General features: G+C 47.6%; 5 protein-coding genes across 5 annotated transcripts; 3 read left to right on the plus strand and 2 right to left on the minus strand.

Annotated features, from left to right (window-relative positions):
* Window positions 1-449: 449 nt before the first annotated feature.
* Window positions 450-2307, plus strand: TRIREDRAFT_37761 (uncharacterized protein; the record flags this gene model as incomplete). Its single annotated transcript, XM_006963035.1, has 5 exons — window positions 450-477; window positions 551-582; window positions 638-1744; window positions 1806-2070; window positions 2123-2307. Coding segments are annotated over 5 exons (1617 nt in total), but the record flags the coding sequence as incomplete, so codon positions are not given.
* Window positions 2308-3317: 1010 nt separating this feature from the next.
* rps13 (ribosomal protein S13, S15 family) lies at window positions 3318-4456 on the plus strand. The gene is made up of 4 exons (XM_006963261.1): window positions 3318-3627; window positions 3715-3747; window positions 3904-3950; window positions 4024-4456. The coding sequence occupies exons 1-4, from the start codon at window positions 3426-3428 to the stop codon at window positions 4195-4197; spliced, it is 456 nt and encodes a 151-aa protein (XP_006963323.1). The 5' UTR covers window positions 3318-3425; the 3' UTR covers window positions 4198-4456.
* Window positions 4457-4519: 63 nt separating this feature from the next.
* TRIREDRAFT_57286 (uncharacterized protein) lies at window positions 4520-5100 on the minus strand (the record flags this gene model as incomplete). Its single annotated transcript, XM_006963463.1, has 3 exons — window positions 4520-4592; window positions 4669-4877; window positions 4975-5100. The coding sequence occupies 3 exons, from the start codon at window positions 5098-5100 to the stop codon at window positions 4520-4522; spliced, it is 408 nt and encodes a 135-aa protein (XP_006963525.1).
* A 299-nt stretch (window positions 5101-5399) lies between these two features.
* On the plus strand, window positions 5400-8028 carry TRIREDRAFT_57335 (uncharacterized protein; the record flags this gene model as incomplete). Its single annotated transcript, XM_006963262.1, has 2 exons — window positions 5400-5911; window positions 5961-8028. The coding sequence occupies 2 exons, from the start codon at window positions 5400-5402 to the stop codon at window positions 8026-8028; spliced, it is 2580 nt and encodes an 859-aa protein (XP_006963324.1).
* A 4094-nt stretch (window positions 8029-12122) lies between these two features.
* Window positions 12123-13225, minus strand: TRIREDRAFT_76200 (uncharacterized protein; the record flags this gene model as incomplete). The annotated part of the gene is made up of 1 exon (XM_006963464.1): window positions 12123-13225. One exon carries the CDS (start codon window positions 13223-13225, stop codon window positions 12539-12541), a length of 687 nt encoding a protein of 228 aa, XP_006963526.1. The 3' UTR covers window positions 12123-12538.
* Between the last annotated feature and the right edge of the window lie 4127 nt (window positions 13226-17352).

The raw sequence follows: 17352 nt of genomic DNA on the forward strand, positions 1-17352 counted from the left end.
TTTGATTGCCATTCTTCCAGATTACGAGCCCATCAAGCGACTTTGGATAGAGGAAGTGGGAGATGAGCTCCAGGTTAACGCCGTTTCAATTACACGCAGCAAAAGTCATTCAGGTTCCAGTCACTTTATCGCCTTTCCAGCGCAATTGATAGGGGGCCCGCTAGTGCCTATGGAGCCTCGGGGGTCCTGAGCGCGTCACTAGAGCACTAGCCGCAGATAATCCGACAGGCTCGCCGGCGCTGAGTGGCGCACTAGTCCAAAGACAGACTAGCCCCCATTCTGCAAAAAAGCTCCAGCCTCGCCTTTGATGCAACGAATTGGCAAAGGAGCTTCTGGCCAAGAACATCTGCAGCGACCTCATCTGCCGTTTTCTGCCCGCCACGACATCCGATCTCATCAGTCTCAAGACGGTGCTCGGTCGCTGGCGTCAGCGATAAGATACGGCCATCATGAACGGCGACAGCTATTCATCTCGAGGTAAAGAACGACACGCGTCCCGCGCCTTCTCGTCTTTTCTAGGCGCCTGTGCTAACCAAAGTTTCGCGTCGAGCAGATGGGGGGCGAAGAAACCGAGATTATCCTGTTCGTATGCCAATCTGCTGATTCCACCCGCCATGTCTAATTGTCTTTGATGCAGGGCCCGAGAGGCGACAGGGATGATCGCCGCGACCGTCACAGAGACCGCGACCGCCGACGCTCTCGATCACCGGATCATCGTGGACACCGTCGAGGAGATGACGGCGATGCATACTCGTCAAGCCGCAACCACCGTGACCGAGAGCGCGAGGACAGATATTCATCAGCGCGCGACCGTCGAGGCGATCGGGACTGGGACCGTGACCGTGGCTCCTACCGCCGAGATGCTCGACGTGACGACGATGACAGACCCAGCCGACGAGATCGAGACCCCTACGATGACCGCCGACGGGGAGGCCGAGAGCGGGACAGGCGTGATGATGCCTTCATAAAGCAAGAGCAGGCGCGCCGCAGTCCGTCGCCCCCCAAGAAACGAGAACCCACTCCTGACCTGACGGACGTCGTTCCTATTCTCGAGCGCAAGCGACGCCTGACGCAGTGGGATATCAAGCCTCCTGGCTACGACCTCGTGACGGCTGAGCAGGCCAAGCTCTCCGGCATGTTCCCTCTGCCGGGAGCCCCTCGTCAGCAGCCGATGGACCCCACGAAGCTGCAAGCCTTCATGACCCAGCCCGGTGGCCAGGTTAGCAGCGCCGGTCTGAAAGCTAGCAACTCTCGACAGGCCAAACGTCTGCTGGTCTACAACGTCCCCAGCGGTGTAACTGAAGAGGCTCTGATTGCGTTCTTCAACCTCCAGCTGAACGGCTTGAACGTCATTGAGACCCCTGACCCCTGCGTCCTCTGCCAGTTTTCTTCAGACAAAACGTTCGCCGTGGTGGAGTTTCGGAATGCATCTGACGCAACCGTTGCGCTCGCACTTGATGGCATTACCATGGAGGCTGATGATGCGCAAAACGGCACCGCTAATGGCGGCAGTCACGGCTTGGACATTCGCAGACCCAAGGACTATGTCATGCCCGGCATTCCAGACGATATCCCCTACGACCCTGAGGTCATCTCCAACGTCGTTCCTGATACCGTACACAAGCTGTGCATCACCAACATCCCCACCTTCCTCAACGAGGAACAGATCATTGAACTCCTCGCCGCATTTGGCAAACCCAAATCATTCGTCCTGGTAAAGGATCGGAGTACCGAAGAGTCCAGGGTGAGTCACGATTCGTTGCGTTTTCGTGGTCAAGTAAAAGCCATGCTAATTTTGAGAAAAGGGCATCGCATTCACCGAGTATCTCGACCCGTCTTCAGCCAACGAGCCTGCGCTTAACAGCCTCAACGGAATGGATGTTGCCGGTAAGAAGCTTAAGGTGACAAAGGCCAGCATTGGGCCTACCCAGGTGGCCAACTTCGACGTGGGCATCACCGCCATCAGCGGCCTTGCTTCTCAAACGTCCAATGACATTGAGAGAAGCTCCGTCATTCAGCTCCTCAACATGGTCACGCCCGAGGAGCTCCTGGACAACGATGATTACGAAGGTACGTCAGCCCGCTGGTAGTGTTGCCGCCGGAAGCCTAACGCGAGATGCAGAAATCTGTGAAGATGTCCAGGACGAGTGCTCCAAGTTTGGCAAGGTTGTTGAGCTCAAAGTCCCCAGACCGACTGGCGGTAGCAGGCAATCCGCCGGCGTGGGCAAGATATTCGTCAAGTTTGACTCCGTGGAGTCGGCCACCAAAGCTCTCACAGCTCTTGCTGGCAGAAAGTTTGCCGACCGAACTGTGGTATCCACGTATTTCCCAGAGGTCCGTTACTTCCACTCAATTATTTTCTATGCCAGAGAGAAGAGGAAAGCTAACATTTCGACAGGAAAACTTCGAGGTCGGCGCCTGGTAATCGAACCAGCTGTAATATATGGGCAAGGTAGTTCGCAGTTCAATTGGTATTTGGCGGTGGCTTACGAAGGTCACATTTGCGTCCATGTGAAATCGATGATAGCTTTGGTTAAGGGGCGGAGCGTTGCAGATTTGATGATCAAACGTACTTCAGGCGATCCCAACCAGGAACGTGAGGACGAAAACATAAGAAAAACAGGACGGCGTTTGTGAGCTTTCGCATGTGGCTGCGAAGAACAAGGGATCAAGGCACAATTGTAGGCAAATAGGTACGGAAATGTCAAGTTATATTAAGATTACTACGGTCTATCGCCTGGAGCTTGGGCTGAACCTGTGTCTGTATGCATCATGTCAGCCGTCTATTGCATGAAGCGGTCTCTTGCAGGAAAAAAGATGATATGAGTGTCATAGATCAGAAGTCCGGTCCATTCATTGACCACCCGAAGGAGGCCTAACATAAGAGGTGCCAAAATAAAACAAAATGTGTTCGTGTCATCATAAAAGCGTCGCGTTGAAGGCATCGCGATATCAGAAGGAGCTTGCGCGCAGAAGATGAAATAGCTTACCAGTTCAATATGGCCATATAGTCGGATGCGCTGGCCGTATCAGATACGTCTCTGCATCTCCCCAAGCTCCAGAGAGTCTGATCAAGAGGAGAAGGAGGCGTTGAGAGAGCGAGACGCAGCGCGTCTGAAGTCTTTCGCGCTCTTCGCGGGAAAATTTTCGGACAGGATGGAAGGCAACGGCGGGTCAAGATGTTGAGGTTCGGAGAGAGGAAGGCCGAGTCACGTGCCACAGCGGAATCCGAGGCGTGGGGTCACCAGTCACAACCACGGCCGCTGTTCCGCCTTTTGCCCTAACTAAGCGAAAATTTCACTCCTGCACCCCCACAAGGCCCTTTATTCGCTACCTGCTACTATCAAACTTTCGCGACCCAGCTCCCTCGACAACTTTCTTGCATCGCCAGCAGCAAGCAGCATCACCTCCATAAACCAGCCAAGATGGGTCGTCTTCACAGCAAGGGCAAGGGCATTTCGTCCTCCGCCATCCCCTACTCCCGCTCCGCTCCCTCGTGGCTCAAGACCACCCCCGAGCAGGTCGTCGACCAGATCTGCAAGCTGGCCAAGAAGGGTGCCACTCCCTCCCAGATCGGTGTTGTCCTGCGTGACTCCCACGGCATCTCCCAGGTCAAGGTCGTCACTGGTAAGTTCATTGGAAAAAATCTGGCAAATTCGGATGGACAAGGCTTTGGATGGGGAGCTTTTTGGCTGACTTGTGTGAAACCTGCAGGTAACCGAATTCTGCGAATTCTCAAGTCCAACGGTACGGCACCCTGAAGAAAAAGGCGAAAGAACGAGTATCATGTTTCCGAACCGACGCATGAAATACTCGGCGATTCGATCTATACATACAAATCTTCCATGAGATACTTCTCTCATGTGCCTCTGTGCGGTCATGACTGACAGAGTGATCTAATAGGCCTCGCTCCCGATATCCCTGAGGACCTGTACATGCTGATCAAGAAGGTGAGGAATTTGCCTGCTCAGCGAGAGCTTGTGCAATCTTGAAATGACAAAATACTGACGATGACTTCTTCAGGCTGTCGCTGTCCGCAAGCACCTTGAGCGCAACCGCAAGGACAAGGACTCCAAGTTCCGCCTCATTCTCATCGAGTCCCGTATCCACCGTCTGGCCCGCTACTACAAGACCGTCGGTGTCCTGCCCCCCACCTGGAAGTACGAGTCCGCTACTGCCAGCACCATTGTCGCTTAAGCGAGGGATCAAAAACAAAAAGAGGGACGACAGGTTAATTCGGCCATGGTCATGTTCGTGGTCGTGGTCGTGGAAGGGTTTTCGGGTCTTGGAGTTTGGGACATTTATGGAAAAAGCTGCATTTAGAGCCATGATTCTTCTGCGTCGGTCGTGAAACACCGAGCGGCGGCGGTCAAAGATGCTCAAACTCGAAAGCAATCGGACTGCTCATTGATATAGATGTGCTCTGGGTATCCTGAAATCCCTGATCCGTAATCTGAAATCCTCAACGCCGTCAACGTGCCTTTTGTCCCATGTTCTTAATGACGCTATATGAATCGAATCATCCTGTTCCTTCCAGCTCCCTTGATCGCTGTATCAAGTACTCGCCCAACACTCGCAGAGGGTCTTCTGGCCTAAATGTGGATTGTTAGTATCGTATATACGTCTGCGACTTCAATCTGTCGTATCATCCGGCAAGCATCAACCTACTTCTCCTTGGCCAATAGTTTCATCCCTTCCAATAAAACGCCGGTGACCTTTGTGTTCAAGTATCGTCGCGTCGAATCGCCGTGCGGAGGCGCCTCAGAAGGCATCGTAAACCCCGAGTCTGGATGCGCCGAAGGGGCTCTCGATCCTTGCGCCGGAGTTCCTGTCCGGCCAGGAGCTGGGCTGTGAGCGAAAGCAGCCGGCGCCGGTGACTGCATAGCAGTCAGTCAGTCAGTCAATCAAAGATCGTACGAAAAGCCATTGGTGCAGCAGGAACACAAAACGCATAGACATTGTAGATGGCCTTACTGCTTGGTCTGTCGGTACATCAGCCATCGTCACGTCCGCGTTGCCTTGGCTCTGCTGCGTCGACGCCTCGTCGTTGATGGACACCTGCGGGACATCCGGCGCTGATCTGGACTCTTCGTCCGCCATGGTTGTCAAGTCACAGAGGTGCAGAAGCTGCGCAATTGGTTGCTGGGGAGCTGGAATGAGAGAAAGATGCCATGCCGTTTTCGAGAGAGCAACTTGAAGCTTGTTGGTGGAGACTGGGTGCTTAATTGCTTGGAGAGGGTCAGCTGACTTCGCGTTTAGCTGATTCACGGACCTCCGCGTCAAACTGCACCTCTTCCCGTGCAAGACAATTCTCTTTCAAGTCTCTTCCTTTTTCTCTGACGCCCTATTGTCTCTTCGGTTGTCACTGTCTCACAGATGCATTTCTGAAATGGAGGACCATGGATGCTTTTGTGAAACGGCTACCGAAAGGTGATGCTGAAGGTCGAAGTGCTGGACCATCAAATCGCCGTGCCTCGCCTGTCAAGGGAAGGCCCTCTAAGCGCTTAAAGACGGGCAAAGACACGGATTCGGAGTCTGAGGGGCCGTGTGTGCTTCCACTGGAAGATGAGCCTCGAGAGGCTGCTGCTCTAGAGACATTGCTCGATGACAAAGACCAGCGCCGGAACAAGGACCGAGTCACGGATTTCGAGGTCGCTCTGCCACCAACTGAGGCCAATGAAGAAGCAATCGAAGAATACGAGGCACTCAAGTCCTCCCAGAATAATGCTGGAGAAGGGAGTGTTGAAGGAAAGCCCGCTCCGCTATGGGTGAAAGGCAGGAGCTCGATCTATGTCGATGCTTTCAACCTTGCATTAGATACAGTTCTGGAAGAAGAATCGGCCCTCTTCAGTAGCAGAGAGAGAGAAATCTTCGACCAGTGGAGGAAGTTGGACTACCAGGCGCAGTACTTGTGAGTCCACCTAAGCCGGCCAAGCCTTCTTCCACTCATACGAGTATAGATACGTTCGGCTGTTTCTCCGGAAGACTGCGGCGTGGCATCGATCATCTCGTCTAGGGTATTTCAACGACATCTCGGATCATAGCAGCGCCATTGCTACGCTCCAGGAACGTCGACCTCTGCCCTCACAAGACGAAGTAGAGCCGCTCGTAGACAACCAGCTGCCGTCTGTCATTCCGGAAACCCCTGACGATGGCGATACTTTTTCGTTTGCCGATGCCTCGGAAGACCATCTCGATACAGTTGAGGAAGCCGCCTCGCTTCTCTACCTCGACGAGCTCAAAGCTCTAGCCAAGGAAGCCAAGGTCCATGGAAAGACCAAGATGGACATGATCAAGGCCTTGTGTCGGATGAGCCAGCAACAGACCGGACTAATGGCACTGGGCATTAGTAGACAGGATAGCGGAGATTCGAGCACCTCTGGAAGGACAGACCTTGCTGTCACCACAGTGGGCAAGCTGAAAAGGGAGGATTCCAACCGGGAGCAGCACTTCTTGGCCAAGATCATGGCCATCGTTGGTCCCTGTATCCGAATATCGCCTGTTACATTCAAACTGTTTGAGAGGGTTCACTTGGTCTTTTATAGATCTACAGAATGGACGGAGAAGTCGCTGACGACAATCATACTGGCCAAGATTGCTAGACGGAGTTTTCCAGAGTACCTTGTCTGCCGGTCCTCTACAATCTTTGCATCTCGATCTCATCTGCTGGAATACGAGGCGGCGATACACATGGAAGCAGAGGTCGATAGTGTGCTTGAATCGAACGGACCCCTGGACGAAAGAGGCTCGCAGAAAATCCTCGACATCTTCGAAAGAGTGTATCCCCGATGGAAAGCCTTGGTCGAAGAGGAAACAGAGAAAGAACGGCGAGTGTACGAAATGGGGGAGGGCGCATACCTCCGAAGATTTAATCCAGCTCATTCATACACACGAATCATCGTGAAAGCTGCATTTGTTTTTGGCAAATTGAAGCAGTACGTCAAGGAACATGACTTGTTGACAGAGCTGCTAGACCAACGGCTCTTTCACTTGGCTCGAAGGGGGGCCTGGTACCAACGCAAAGCTCTCTTGGAAGAACATTACATGGCCAGTCTCGACCCGGACCCTATCACCAACGACTTGGAGCAACAGAAGAAGCGATGGAGGGCCATAGCGGTCTCGACCTGTGAGACAGGCCTTCAAGACCCCGATTGCCATCTCATACACCATTACGACCTACAGAAGCGATTGGTCAAACTGGAGAAGAGGCTCCGCATACCGAAACGGCTTCAGCATGACTTTGGACATGTACGACTTGTTGACCCCTTGGAGCTATCTGTTGAAGGAATCCAACTGAAGCGAACTCCCCCACCGAGGTCCGGAGGCCAGGCCCTAAGCACAAGAACGATTTGGTTGGATGAATCAGACTCTGGCGGTGAGTGCACTGTGGAAGAGATGTGTCTTGGTCACTTCCGGTCACAGGGGTGGAAGGGTTACCATGCTGAGGGGGGTATCATTCGCACCCTGTTTGCGTATCTGTTCTACGACATCTTGTTTCTCTACATCCCCAACGTTTTCCAGACGGCTTTTCAGACCTGCCCGCTGGACCTGCACACGGACGCCTTCTTCCCTGCTCGGGCCTCAGAGATCAACCACCGACTCGTGGAGATTGCCAATGGAGAGGGCGAACGGATCCTTCGTGGGGTATGGGACAAGGAGCATGAACGACGAACCAGTGTGATAGGGCTCAATTGGGATTTCGATGTGGAGGACTTGACGGAACTAGTGCGCTGCTTCCAAGGTAGCGCCCTAGCCGCTTTATGCAAGGTGATGGCACAGGAATACAGACAGAGGGGTGGAGGCATTCCGGACCTGGTCCTCTGGCGACTGGCAGAGACTGCCGAAGCAGACGCCCCAGACGAGGAGCCGGGACAGGCTAAAGGCGAGGTCATGTTCGTCGAAGTCAAGAGCGCAAACGACAGGTTGAGCGACACGCAGCGGCTATGGATCCACGTCCTCACTGGAGCCGGGGTCAAAGTCGCTCTTTGCAATGCCGTCGCAAAAGAGATCAGAGAAGTGGACTACTAGTACTAGCACATTTGCCCGCATTCAGTCGCCTACAGGATTGTACCGTATGCCCTGTGATGGAGAAGAGGGAGGGGGATATACTTCCAGTTTGTTGTGATGGATGGAGGGTGCTTCAACGCAGAGGGTGGAGATGGAGGCGTGGACAATTTGACCTGCCGCCCCCTTTGCCGACTTGAGAAGGCTGGCCATCGAAGCCCCGGCGGGACGATCTTGGTTTGCCATGTGTTGCCGCGAGTTGCAAAGAATACCGAGCTTCGCGGGATGCTGTTCCCCGGTGGTTTATGGAGAGGGGGGCCCACCGGAGCTCCGTGTGATATGGAACCGAAGGTGCTTCCATCACCGTCGGCCGTGCGTACTTGAGTGTGCGTGCGTGCGTGCGTGCGTGCGTGCTTCCAAATATAGCAGCCATGGAACATGTCTCAGAATGTTCCATCTGGGCAGAGCGGAAGCTCAATCTGCAGTCCTTTTCTTCTTCCAATGTCGGCTTAACCCGGTTTCAGCAGAGGTGATACGGGCCAGGACCACCCCTGCCTCTGTGTGCTCTCGCGTTTCAGGACCACTCACCATACAAATGGGAAGGATTCTCTCGAGAATCTTGCTAGTCTGACGGGAAACCGGGACCAATGAGCAGACATGGCGACGTTGGGATAGCGTGACTCGCATGGCCGACTGTCACATTACTGCTCTAACAGCACTACATACTACATACTACGACCAACACGCATACCCTTGGCGGGACAACGATGTGTCAAGTTGGATTCGAGTCTTGAGACGGATGTGACAGCAGAGCAGACTAGCAGACACCAAAGCAACCAGGGGATGAAGGGGTGAAGGACAGAGGGAAGCTTTTAGGGATTCCCAGCACGGCGGTGAACCGATGCTAGTCCCGCGGATGAGAGGCCTCGCGCGTGGACGAGTAGGAGAATTCCCTCTTGCCTGGTAATTCGGCAGTTGGCCTCGCCTGACGAGAGCCATGGTCGAAAAAAAGACAGATGGGAATCTCAGCACTAAACCGGCGGGCCCCTTTGTGGAGGACACGATAGTCGGGTCTTGGATCCAGTTTGTGCCCACGAGGCAGCCTTCGCTTATTGAGTTTTCCTTTCTTCTCTGGGCAATTTACGAAGTCTTGACAACATGGACTGATTCAGAGCCTGATATGGGTGCTTTTAGCTGCTTGCCCTCCACCTGACGCGGTTTGTTATTGCAGACAGGCACTTCCTACTGACTTTGCTCAAGGCATACGAGTTATAAGCGCCGCTTAAAGCAACTACAGCAATTTCTCGCCACATGCAATATAACGGCGAGACAAGTATTATCCTGCGCCAGACCTGAAGACTGCTCCGTCACGAAGACGTCTGCATACATAATACTGCCGACATACGCCCTCGCACAGACGTTACAGACAAACGACAGGCATCAGGAAAGGCTACAGCGCAGCAGCACAGGCAGGAAAAGGATCCCCCCTTCCGAAAGCCACAGGAAGCGACGGCTTAGTGTCTGGATTGTCTTGAACAGAAGATGCGTTGCCCACATATCAGGGCGCTTAGATCCCGGCCAATCATGGACACCGGACCTGACGGGTGGGTGACAGACATCTCCACGCCGGCCAATGGCGCGGGCCTGCGGGAGGCTCGACGGCGCTTAGAGGTCCGCTTTAGCACGAACAGGGGGGGGGTGGGACAGGACAGCTTCTCTCTCACGATGACTTTTTGCCTTTTTTTAGCCCAGGTCCTACGAGGAAGGGTGACAGGGGTATGGGTGGGCAGAAGGAAGAGAGAGGAAGGGAGGGAGGGAGGGTGTGTGGGCAGTGACGTCGGCCAACGTCACGATGCACGACGGATGTGTGTCCGGGAGGAGGACGAAGGAGTCGGTGGGTGTAGTCGATCGAAGACGGATGGAAGCTGAAAACACACAAGTTTGATATACATACAGGACGAAGAAGCAAGGGGGGAAAACCGGAGCAAAAGGACAAATGGGCAGAAAGAGCAACGACGGCAGCCCAAGTAGAGGGAGTGGCTGGGATTCGTGCAGAGGGACGGCCGCTTGCTATGACGACCATATTACTTTTACTCTCGCCCTTGATGAAGGGAGGTAATGGGGGGGTCGGGGTGTGTGGAAGAGATGGACGATGACCTAAGCCCATGCACAACAGGAGAAAGAATGACGCTTGGCGATGGAACCTCGAGAGATCGAAGAGTAGTTGTTGTTGCTGCGAGGGAATGATGACCTTCGAATGGGACAGACAAAGACTATTACTTGGGCGGCTCTCATTCGTTACGGCTCTTGGGGGGGGAAAAGATAATATGCGCTGTTTGATATGCGGTGTCCTATGAGTCTACGACCTCTATCGTCAACCTTGACAGGACAAGACGTGTGAATAGCCGCTCAGATATATACACGACTCGACGCAAGGAACAGGGCGGCACGCAAGGATCCCTCCTAAATCTCTCGATCAACTCATCCACGGCAAGCAAGAAAGAGGAAACATCAACAAACATTATGTTTCACGGGACACCATGATAGTAGTAATACTAAACACAAAGCCAAGTCCAATGTAAAAGCCAACCTCGAATGGCCTCTCGCATCGCGACCTAGCGGGCAGCAGGCAATCTCTTCCCGTCCGGCCCATTATACCGGCCTAGACTCATCCACTCGGGACGCAGGCCGCGCACACACAACGCACGCGCACAAGCGCTTCTCCATCATCTAGCATTGATGCCACTTTACGAGAACCGGGCGTCGAAGTTTGGTTGTTTCGTTTCTCGGAGGAGGGCGGGGGTTGGACGGTCCTCGAAGGGGCAATAGAACTGAAAGGGCGTTCTTGTATCCGTCGATACCTACTTGCATCAGCCATTAATTGCAAAGAAGAAGAGGAGGGTAGAACAGCTGGAGTGTACCAGACAGAGTTCTTCGTGTCCTCCCTCCTCGAAAGCACGCAAGGTCCCATCCATCATCAAACAAAACCACACATCTCTCCATCTCTTTCACCCTCTGCCGTTCACCGTATACCAGCAAAGAAGGAGGAGAGAAAAACAGAAAGGCCCTTGCACATGAGCAAACAAAGTCCCATCCACTCCCGAGTCATCATCATACATGGACCAGAAAAAAAAGAAGAAAAAAATATTGCTCAGGCGCCCACCCTCATGCGACCGCCCGTGCGACCTTCTTCCCCATTCTTCCTCTCTCTCTCTCTCTCTCTCTCTCACGTCGCCTTTTGCCATGGCACTTGTTCTGCAGCTTTGCGTGAAATACAGAAAGGGAGCGCTGCTAGTATATATTTGCTGCATAGAAAGAGAGCACAAGAGGGTCAAGCGTCCTCAGGGCAGCGAATGAGGCAGGGCTCTTATACCGAGATTTGCTCTTCGCACCGCACAGCAGCGCTATCTCAGCTGCAAGTCGTACCGGCGACATGCCGTGGCACTGGGCAAATTAATGGATATACATCATGGATATCCTTCGTAGACGTCGCACCTGTCTGTCAAAACGCATCTGCCATGGTCCATCACGCGTCGCAATCGGAGAATATCGCGCTGTTCAGAGCCTTCACAATGGGCAATAACCAGAGCACCTCTTCGTTGGGGTCATTCATTCAATAATCTTTTTTCCTGCGTCTCTAAATAGTGTATAAATGCGCGTTCCGGGCATGCTGTCTGTGCTGTGCAGCTGGCCCGTCTGGCAATCCAAGAGTCACGACTGCCTCCGTCGACCCCGTCTCTATGCGGCCTCACAAACGGCCGGCTCCTCTTGGTTCCCGCTCCCGGTGACACACGCGGCATCGCCTGACCCTCCGCCGGCCCCCGCTCAGACTTGAGCAGACCATTATCCACAGTCTAGCTCTGGCCTTGGCTTTGCTGTCAAGCTGGTCGATGCGTTGCAGAAGCGTTGCAGAAGCGCCCGTCAGATGTCGAGTCCCCGTGCCCAAAGAAAAAAGCCAACAAACTCCGAAAAAAACCCCTCTGTTTTTCCAAAGCAGGAAAACAGCAAAGAAAAAGCCTCCACCTTCGCAGGTCCTCACGCAATGGAGGAATGTGATGACAAAAGAAAATGATATCGAGATAGCCGACATGGAGGGAGAACAGATAATAATAGAAAACTCCCCACATCACTCTTCCATGATACGCCAGTAGCAGTGTCATTCCGGGACTCACCCGGGTCCAAATGTAATCCATCGCATCGTCAACTTCAGCTTCGACCAGCGTATTAGTGCTGAAGGTTTCGTGAAAAAAATAAATAGCCGATCAAGAATTGGAAGCAGCTCACCCTTCCAATTCTCTGGCATCATGCTTTTTGGGGTCTCCCACAGGGAGACGTGCAGTCGTGAAGACAAGAAGTGAAAACACCCAGTGTTGTCGATCATGGTTGGTGTACAGTTGGTGTGTTGGTAGTTAAAAGGTGTGCAGGATGATAGCATCGCCATCACCAAATCAGGTTGTTGTAGAAGCAGAGTTTGTCGTAGGCGTTGTGTGAATCAAGCATGATTCCAAGGATGCTTTTCCCTCTCCCCTCCTCCTTACTCCACCTTCCGTCGCTTGCCTCGAGGAGCAGGCTCCATCTTGGGGGTGTAAGTGACGGTCCTAGTCACCACCTCCCGGATGTGCCGTACACTCCGTGACGACTTTGGCTTCTTCGCTTCTAGGCGAGCCTTGAGAGCGGCGTCCCAGTCGAACACGGAGTGAATGGATCGGGCGCTGAACGGGGAGCCAATGAGTCTCGAGCTCAAGGGAGAGTCGAGGTTGGAGATGGCAGGACTGGGGGGCACTTTCAAGCTGGGAAAGCAATGTGCTCCAGTAGGAGGAGCCGACATGGGTAGAGGCGCCGTGAATGGAGTGGGAGGGACTGCCGTCGCTGACGCGGGCGATGACGGTTTGCTGCTGGCGGCGCTTGAAGCCGGGGAGGGGCGCTCATCGGTCGAGGACGAATCCGACTTGTCGCTGGCGGCAGATGTCGGGGCAGACTCTGGGGAAATTTCGCCCGGCGCCAAGGCCGGTGAACCCAGAGTGAGGGCCTTGGACAGGAAGTCGGTGTAGGCCAATGGTGGGCTAATGGGCGTCTTGATGTAGCTCGGGTCAGGCTTGTAGGCGAAAGGAAGAGCAGACCTCGGAGTGGCCGCGGTTGCTGAGTGTATATCTGAGGGAAACGTGCTCGTCACTGGGGTGGAGAGCTTGCCCAGCTTGGGCCTGGTTGTGGCTGCGGGCATGATGGCGGTGGTTGTTGAGATGATTGTTGTTGATGAACACGCAGGTGGATATAGCCCTCAAGGAACAATCCGGTATTGTGTGCGCGTGCTTGCTTTTTGAGTGGTGAATATCGATTGTTCTTGTGGGAGCAGCGTAGTGGGCAGGCGGCAGTCGAGGATGGCCAGAGGTAGGCAATGTATAGAATGATATGAGAGATGGGGAACGGTCGTGGCAGCTTGTAAGCCTCGGGGCTTCAGAGCTATTACCAGTGATGCCCTTCGAGAGAAAGATACGCAACGAGATGAAGCCAGAGAAAAAGTTGGCGGGGAACGAAAGAAGGCAGACCGCGGTGATTATATTGTGTTGGACCGTTGGCAGAAGTCAGAGCAGTAGCAGCGGACGGGGGGGGCGTGTTCCTAAGGAGGTGTGTTGGAGAGCGTCAGAGACAGCAGACCCCCGGCGGACGAGGGGTTTGGCGGCAAAGGCGAGACTGGGTTTGGCGGTTTGAAAAGAGCCAGTCAAAGCAGCGCAGGCAGTGTAAGGCTCGGGCAGGGGCTGTGTTTTGGATATGCGCCGGTGGCCTGGATGGGGCGCTGGATATCCCTGCCGCTCGACGCCGATTGCAGGCTGCCGATGGTTGAGCGGATTGGACGAGGCCGCAGGAAGGATTCCCCAAGGGGGGTGGGAGCAGGGGACGCAGTGGAAGACGGAGCGCGCGAGAAGGAAATTGGCTGTTCGTTCGTCGACGAGAGGCCTGTGGCTGCTGTTCTGACGCCTGGGCTGGCTGGTTGACGTCGTGGCCGATGCGCTGTGCGATGGATGGGCTCTTTTTTGGCGCCGAGACGAGAAGCACAAAGTAATCAACAAAGTGAAGGAAGCGGGAGCAGAAAGGAAGAGATTAAAGGGCCAAAGTAAGAAAGATTAATGGTACCTAGCAAAAGAAGAGGGAGGGAAAAGGAAAAGAGGGAGAAGAGAAAATCCAGGCATCAACAGAGGGAGCCAGATGGATCGCCCTGGAAAGAGCGAACTGGCTCTGTCTCTGCTCCGGCTCTTGCCTGTTGGTGATGGTGATGACGGAGGCTCAAAGTGCAGGCAGGCACCACCAGAGCTCCAAGCCCACTGTGAGGGAAGGAACGGGGAACCAGAGGGGCGTTTGCCTGTTAAAGCAGCGCGAAGCGGAGGGGGTGTGCGCACGGGTACGTGGATGCGACCATTGCAGCAGCGGCAGATGCTCGCTTGGAGAGGTTCTCGAGAAGTATCATCTACGTATTACTGCAAGTGCACGCCTTGGACCACCTGAGCGCTAAAAGACAGAAGGTGCAGAGCTCGTACAGCTGCACGTACTACAAGGTGCTACCTTAGATAACCCATGCACCCTAGTCTAATATAACCCATGCTCTACTTTTCTAAATTTTTTACTATATTAAAAAACCTTATATAACCTATACTTTTTATAATTTAATTAGCTAAAATTTTTAAAAAGTGAAGTATAAGTTATATTAGCTTTTATACTAAAGTTAAATACCTCTTTAATATATTAACTATTTATCCCTTTTTTCTTTAATATATAACCTTTAGTATTAATAACTTTTATAATATTATAATATTTTAATATATTTTTAATATATTTTTAACCTATTTTATATATATTACTATACTATATATATTAATTATATTAAAGCAGTATAATACTTATATTTATTATAAAGCTAAATAACTAGCTAATAGTAATAAGGCTAGCAGTATATATTAAAAAGGACTAGCATTATTTAAATATAAAGTAAAATTTATTAATATATTTATAATATATTTATAATATATTATAAAAAGCTAATATATTTATACTTTAAAAGACTAGTAAGATTATTCTTTTATTTAAAAAAGTGTTTTATTATATACTTATAAGTAGTAAGAACCTTTATTTTAATATAAGGCACTACTTATAATTTATATATATTAATAATATATTAGTATTATATTACTAATATATTACTTAAAATTAACCTTTTTTATATACTTTAAACTTTAAGAACTATATTATTTATAGCTATTATAGCACTTTTAAAAAGGTATAAAAAAGGACTACTAGTAATTAAAAAGTATTAAATATTATAAATATTACTAACCTTTTATTAATATATTTAAAATATATTATTAATATATTATAAAGTACTATTATAATATAATAAAGGCCTTTAATAATAATAAAGGTTTTATACCTTTACTTATAATACTTATAAAAGCATTACCTAGCTGTAATATTTTATAATACCTAAGCTTTAATATTAATAGTCTAAACCTCCCTTTTTATAAAAGTAGTAGTAAAGGCTACACTTAAAATAAGGTATTTTTTATTAATATATTACTAATATATTATATTTTATTACTAATATATTTACTTTTTAAATAAACTATTATACTATAAAGAAAAATACTAGCCTTAATATTAAAGCTAAGTGTAAATATTATTAAGGCTAGCTAAATAATAGTAAGTAAATAAGGCTAATAAATTAATAATATATTATAAATTAAATACTAATATATTACTTTAATATATTTACTTAAGTTTATAATATATACTTATACTATTTAAAAGTACTTTTAGCAGCTAGCTTAAAATATCCTAATTAATATATTTAATAATAAAAAAAGTAAGAAGGTAAAGAAAAATAAAAAAGAGGTTATAAAAAAGTAATTTATTACTAATAAATTATAAATATATTATAGTTTAATATTAAAGTTATATTTTATAAAGCTAATACTAATTTAGTAAATACTTTTTTAATACTTTTTAAATATATTATTATATTAAAAGTTTATATATTTATATAAGAATTATATATAATAATAAAAGATATTTATAAGACTATAATATATAAGTAATATATTTAATATATATTATAAACTATTATCTTATATATATAATATTTATATTAAAAGTATAAATATATATATTAAAAATATATTATAAATATATTATAAAAAACTATAAGGTTTTTATAAGTACTATATATTTAATATATTACTTATATATTATAACTGCCTTATAAATTATTACTTTATTTTATTACTTTAAAGGCTATTTAATACTTTAGCTTTTAAACCTTTAGTATTAGAATATTTTATTAAAGTTATAAGTTAAGATCCTCCTTTTATAAGGCTAAATAATTATATAATTATTAGCTTTAATTATAATATATTTATAATAGGCATATAATATATTACCTTCTTTTTATATTTAGTATACTTAATAAGGTTAATTATAAGCAGGCAGGGATAGCTAATAGTAATAAAAATAAAAACTTAAGCTTATTAATATTTATTAAAGGTATAGTTATAATCTCTTCTTACTTTAATATAATAAAATGCTTTTATATATATTACTAGCTTATAATATATTAATAATATATTATTAATTTATTATAAATATATTATAAATATATATACTTTTATTAATTAGTATTTTTAAATTAGCTTTATAAAGATATATTATAATATAATATATAAATACTATAAAAGGTTATAATTTTATTTATATAAAGCTTATTAAGATTTTATTATATATTCTTATAATAATATATTAGTAATATATTATAAAAGCATTATTAAAATAAGTAAAAGGCTATATAAACTTATTTTTAAATTATTATTATTAATATTATATAATAGCTACTTATATTATAAAAAGCCTTATAAAAAACCTTTATATAGTTAGTATAACTTTTATAAGTATTTTATTATTTTTTAATTATATTAAAAAAGGTAAAGCATAGCCTGCTTATAATAATAACTTAGGCCTTATTATTAACCTATTCTTTAAGTTTTAGGTAGGCTATAAGAAATTAGTAAAGTATTATTAATATATTACTAATATATTTTAATAAAAAGTATTAACTTACCTTAATTTACTTTATTAAAGCTATATAATTATAATTAGTTATATACTTTAATAAGCCCTTTATAATATAAATAAATAAACTAATATCCCCTCTTTTTATTATTAATTTTATATATTCTAGTCTTTCAAAAGAAATTAATATATTAGTAATATATTTATAATATAATAATAATAAATTATTCTAGACTGTATTTAAAGTAATATAGTAAGTTTAAACCCATCGTTAATACTATTCTGTAATAATAGTCA

The sequence above is a fragment of the Trichoderma reesei genome (genome assembly GCF_000167675.1).
Source record: "Trichoderma reesei QM6a unplaced genomic scaffold TRIREscaffold_4, whole genome shotgun sequence".
Lineage (NCBI taxonomy): Eukaryota > Fungi > Ascomycota > Sordariomycetes > Hypocreales > Hypocreaceae > Trichoderma > Trichoderma reesei.

Bases quoted from the DNA above. Each gene is read 5' to 3' on its own strand.
- rps13 (XM_006963261.1), top strand. From the start codon at position 3,426: ATGGGTCGTCTTCACAGCAAGGGCAAGGGCATTTCGTCCTCCGCCATC. The intron at 3,628-3,714 runs GTAAGTTCATTG...TGAAACCTGCAG, and splicing joins CCAGGTCAAGGTCGTCACTG to GTAACCGAATTCTGCGAATT. The intron at 3,748-3,903 runs GTACGGCACCCT...GTGATCTAATAG, and splicing joins GCGAATTCTCAAGTCCAACG to GCCTCGCTCCCGATATCCCT.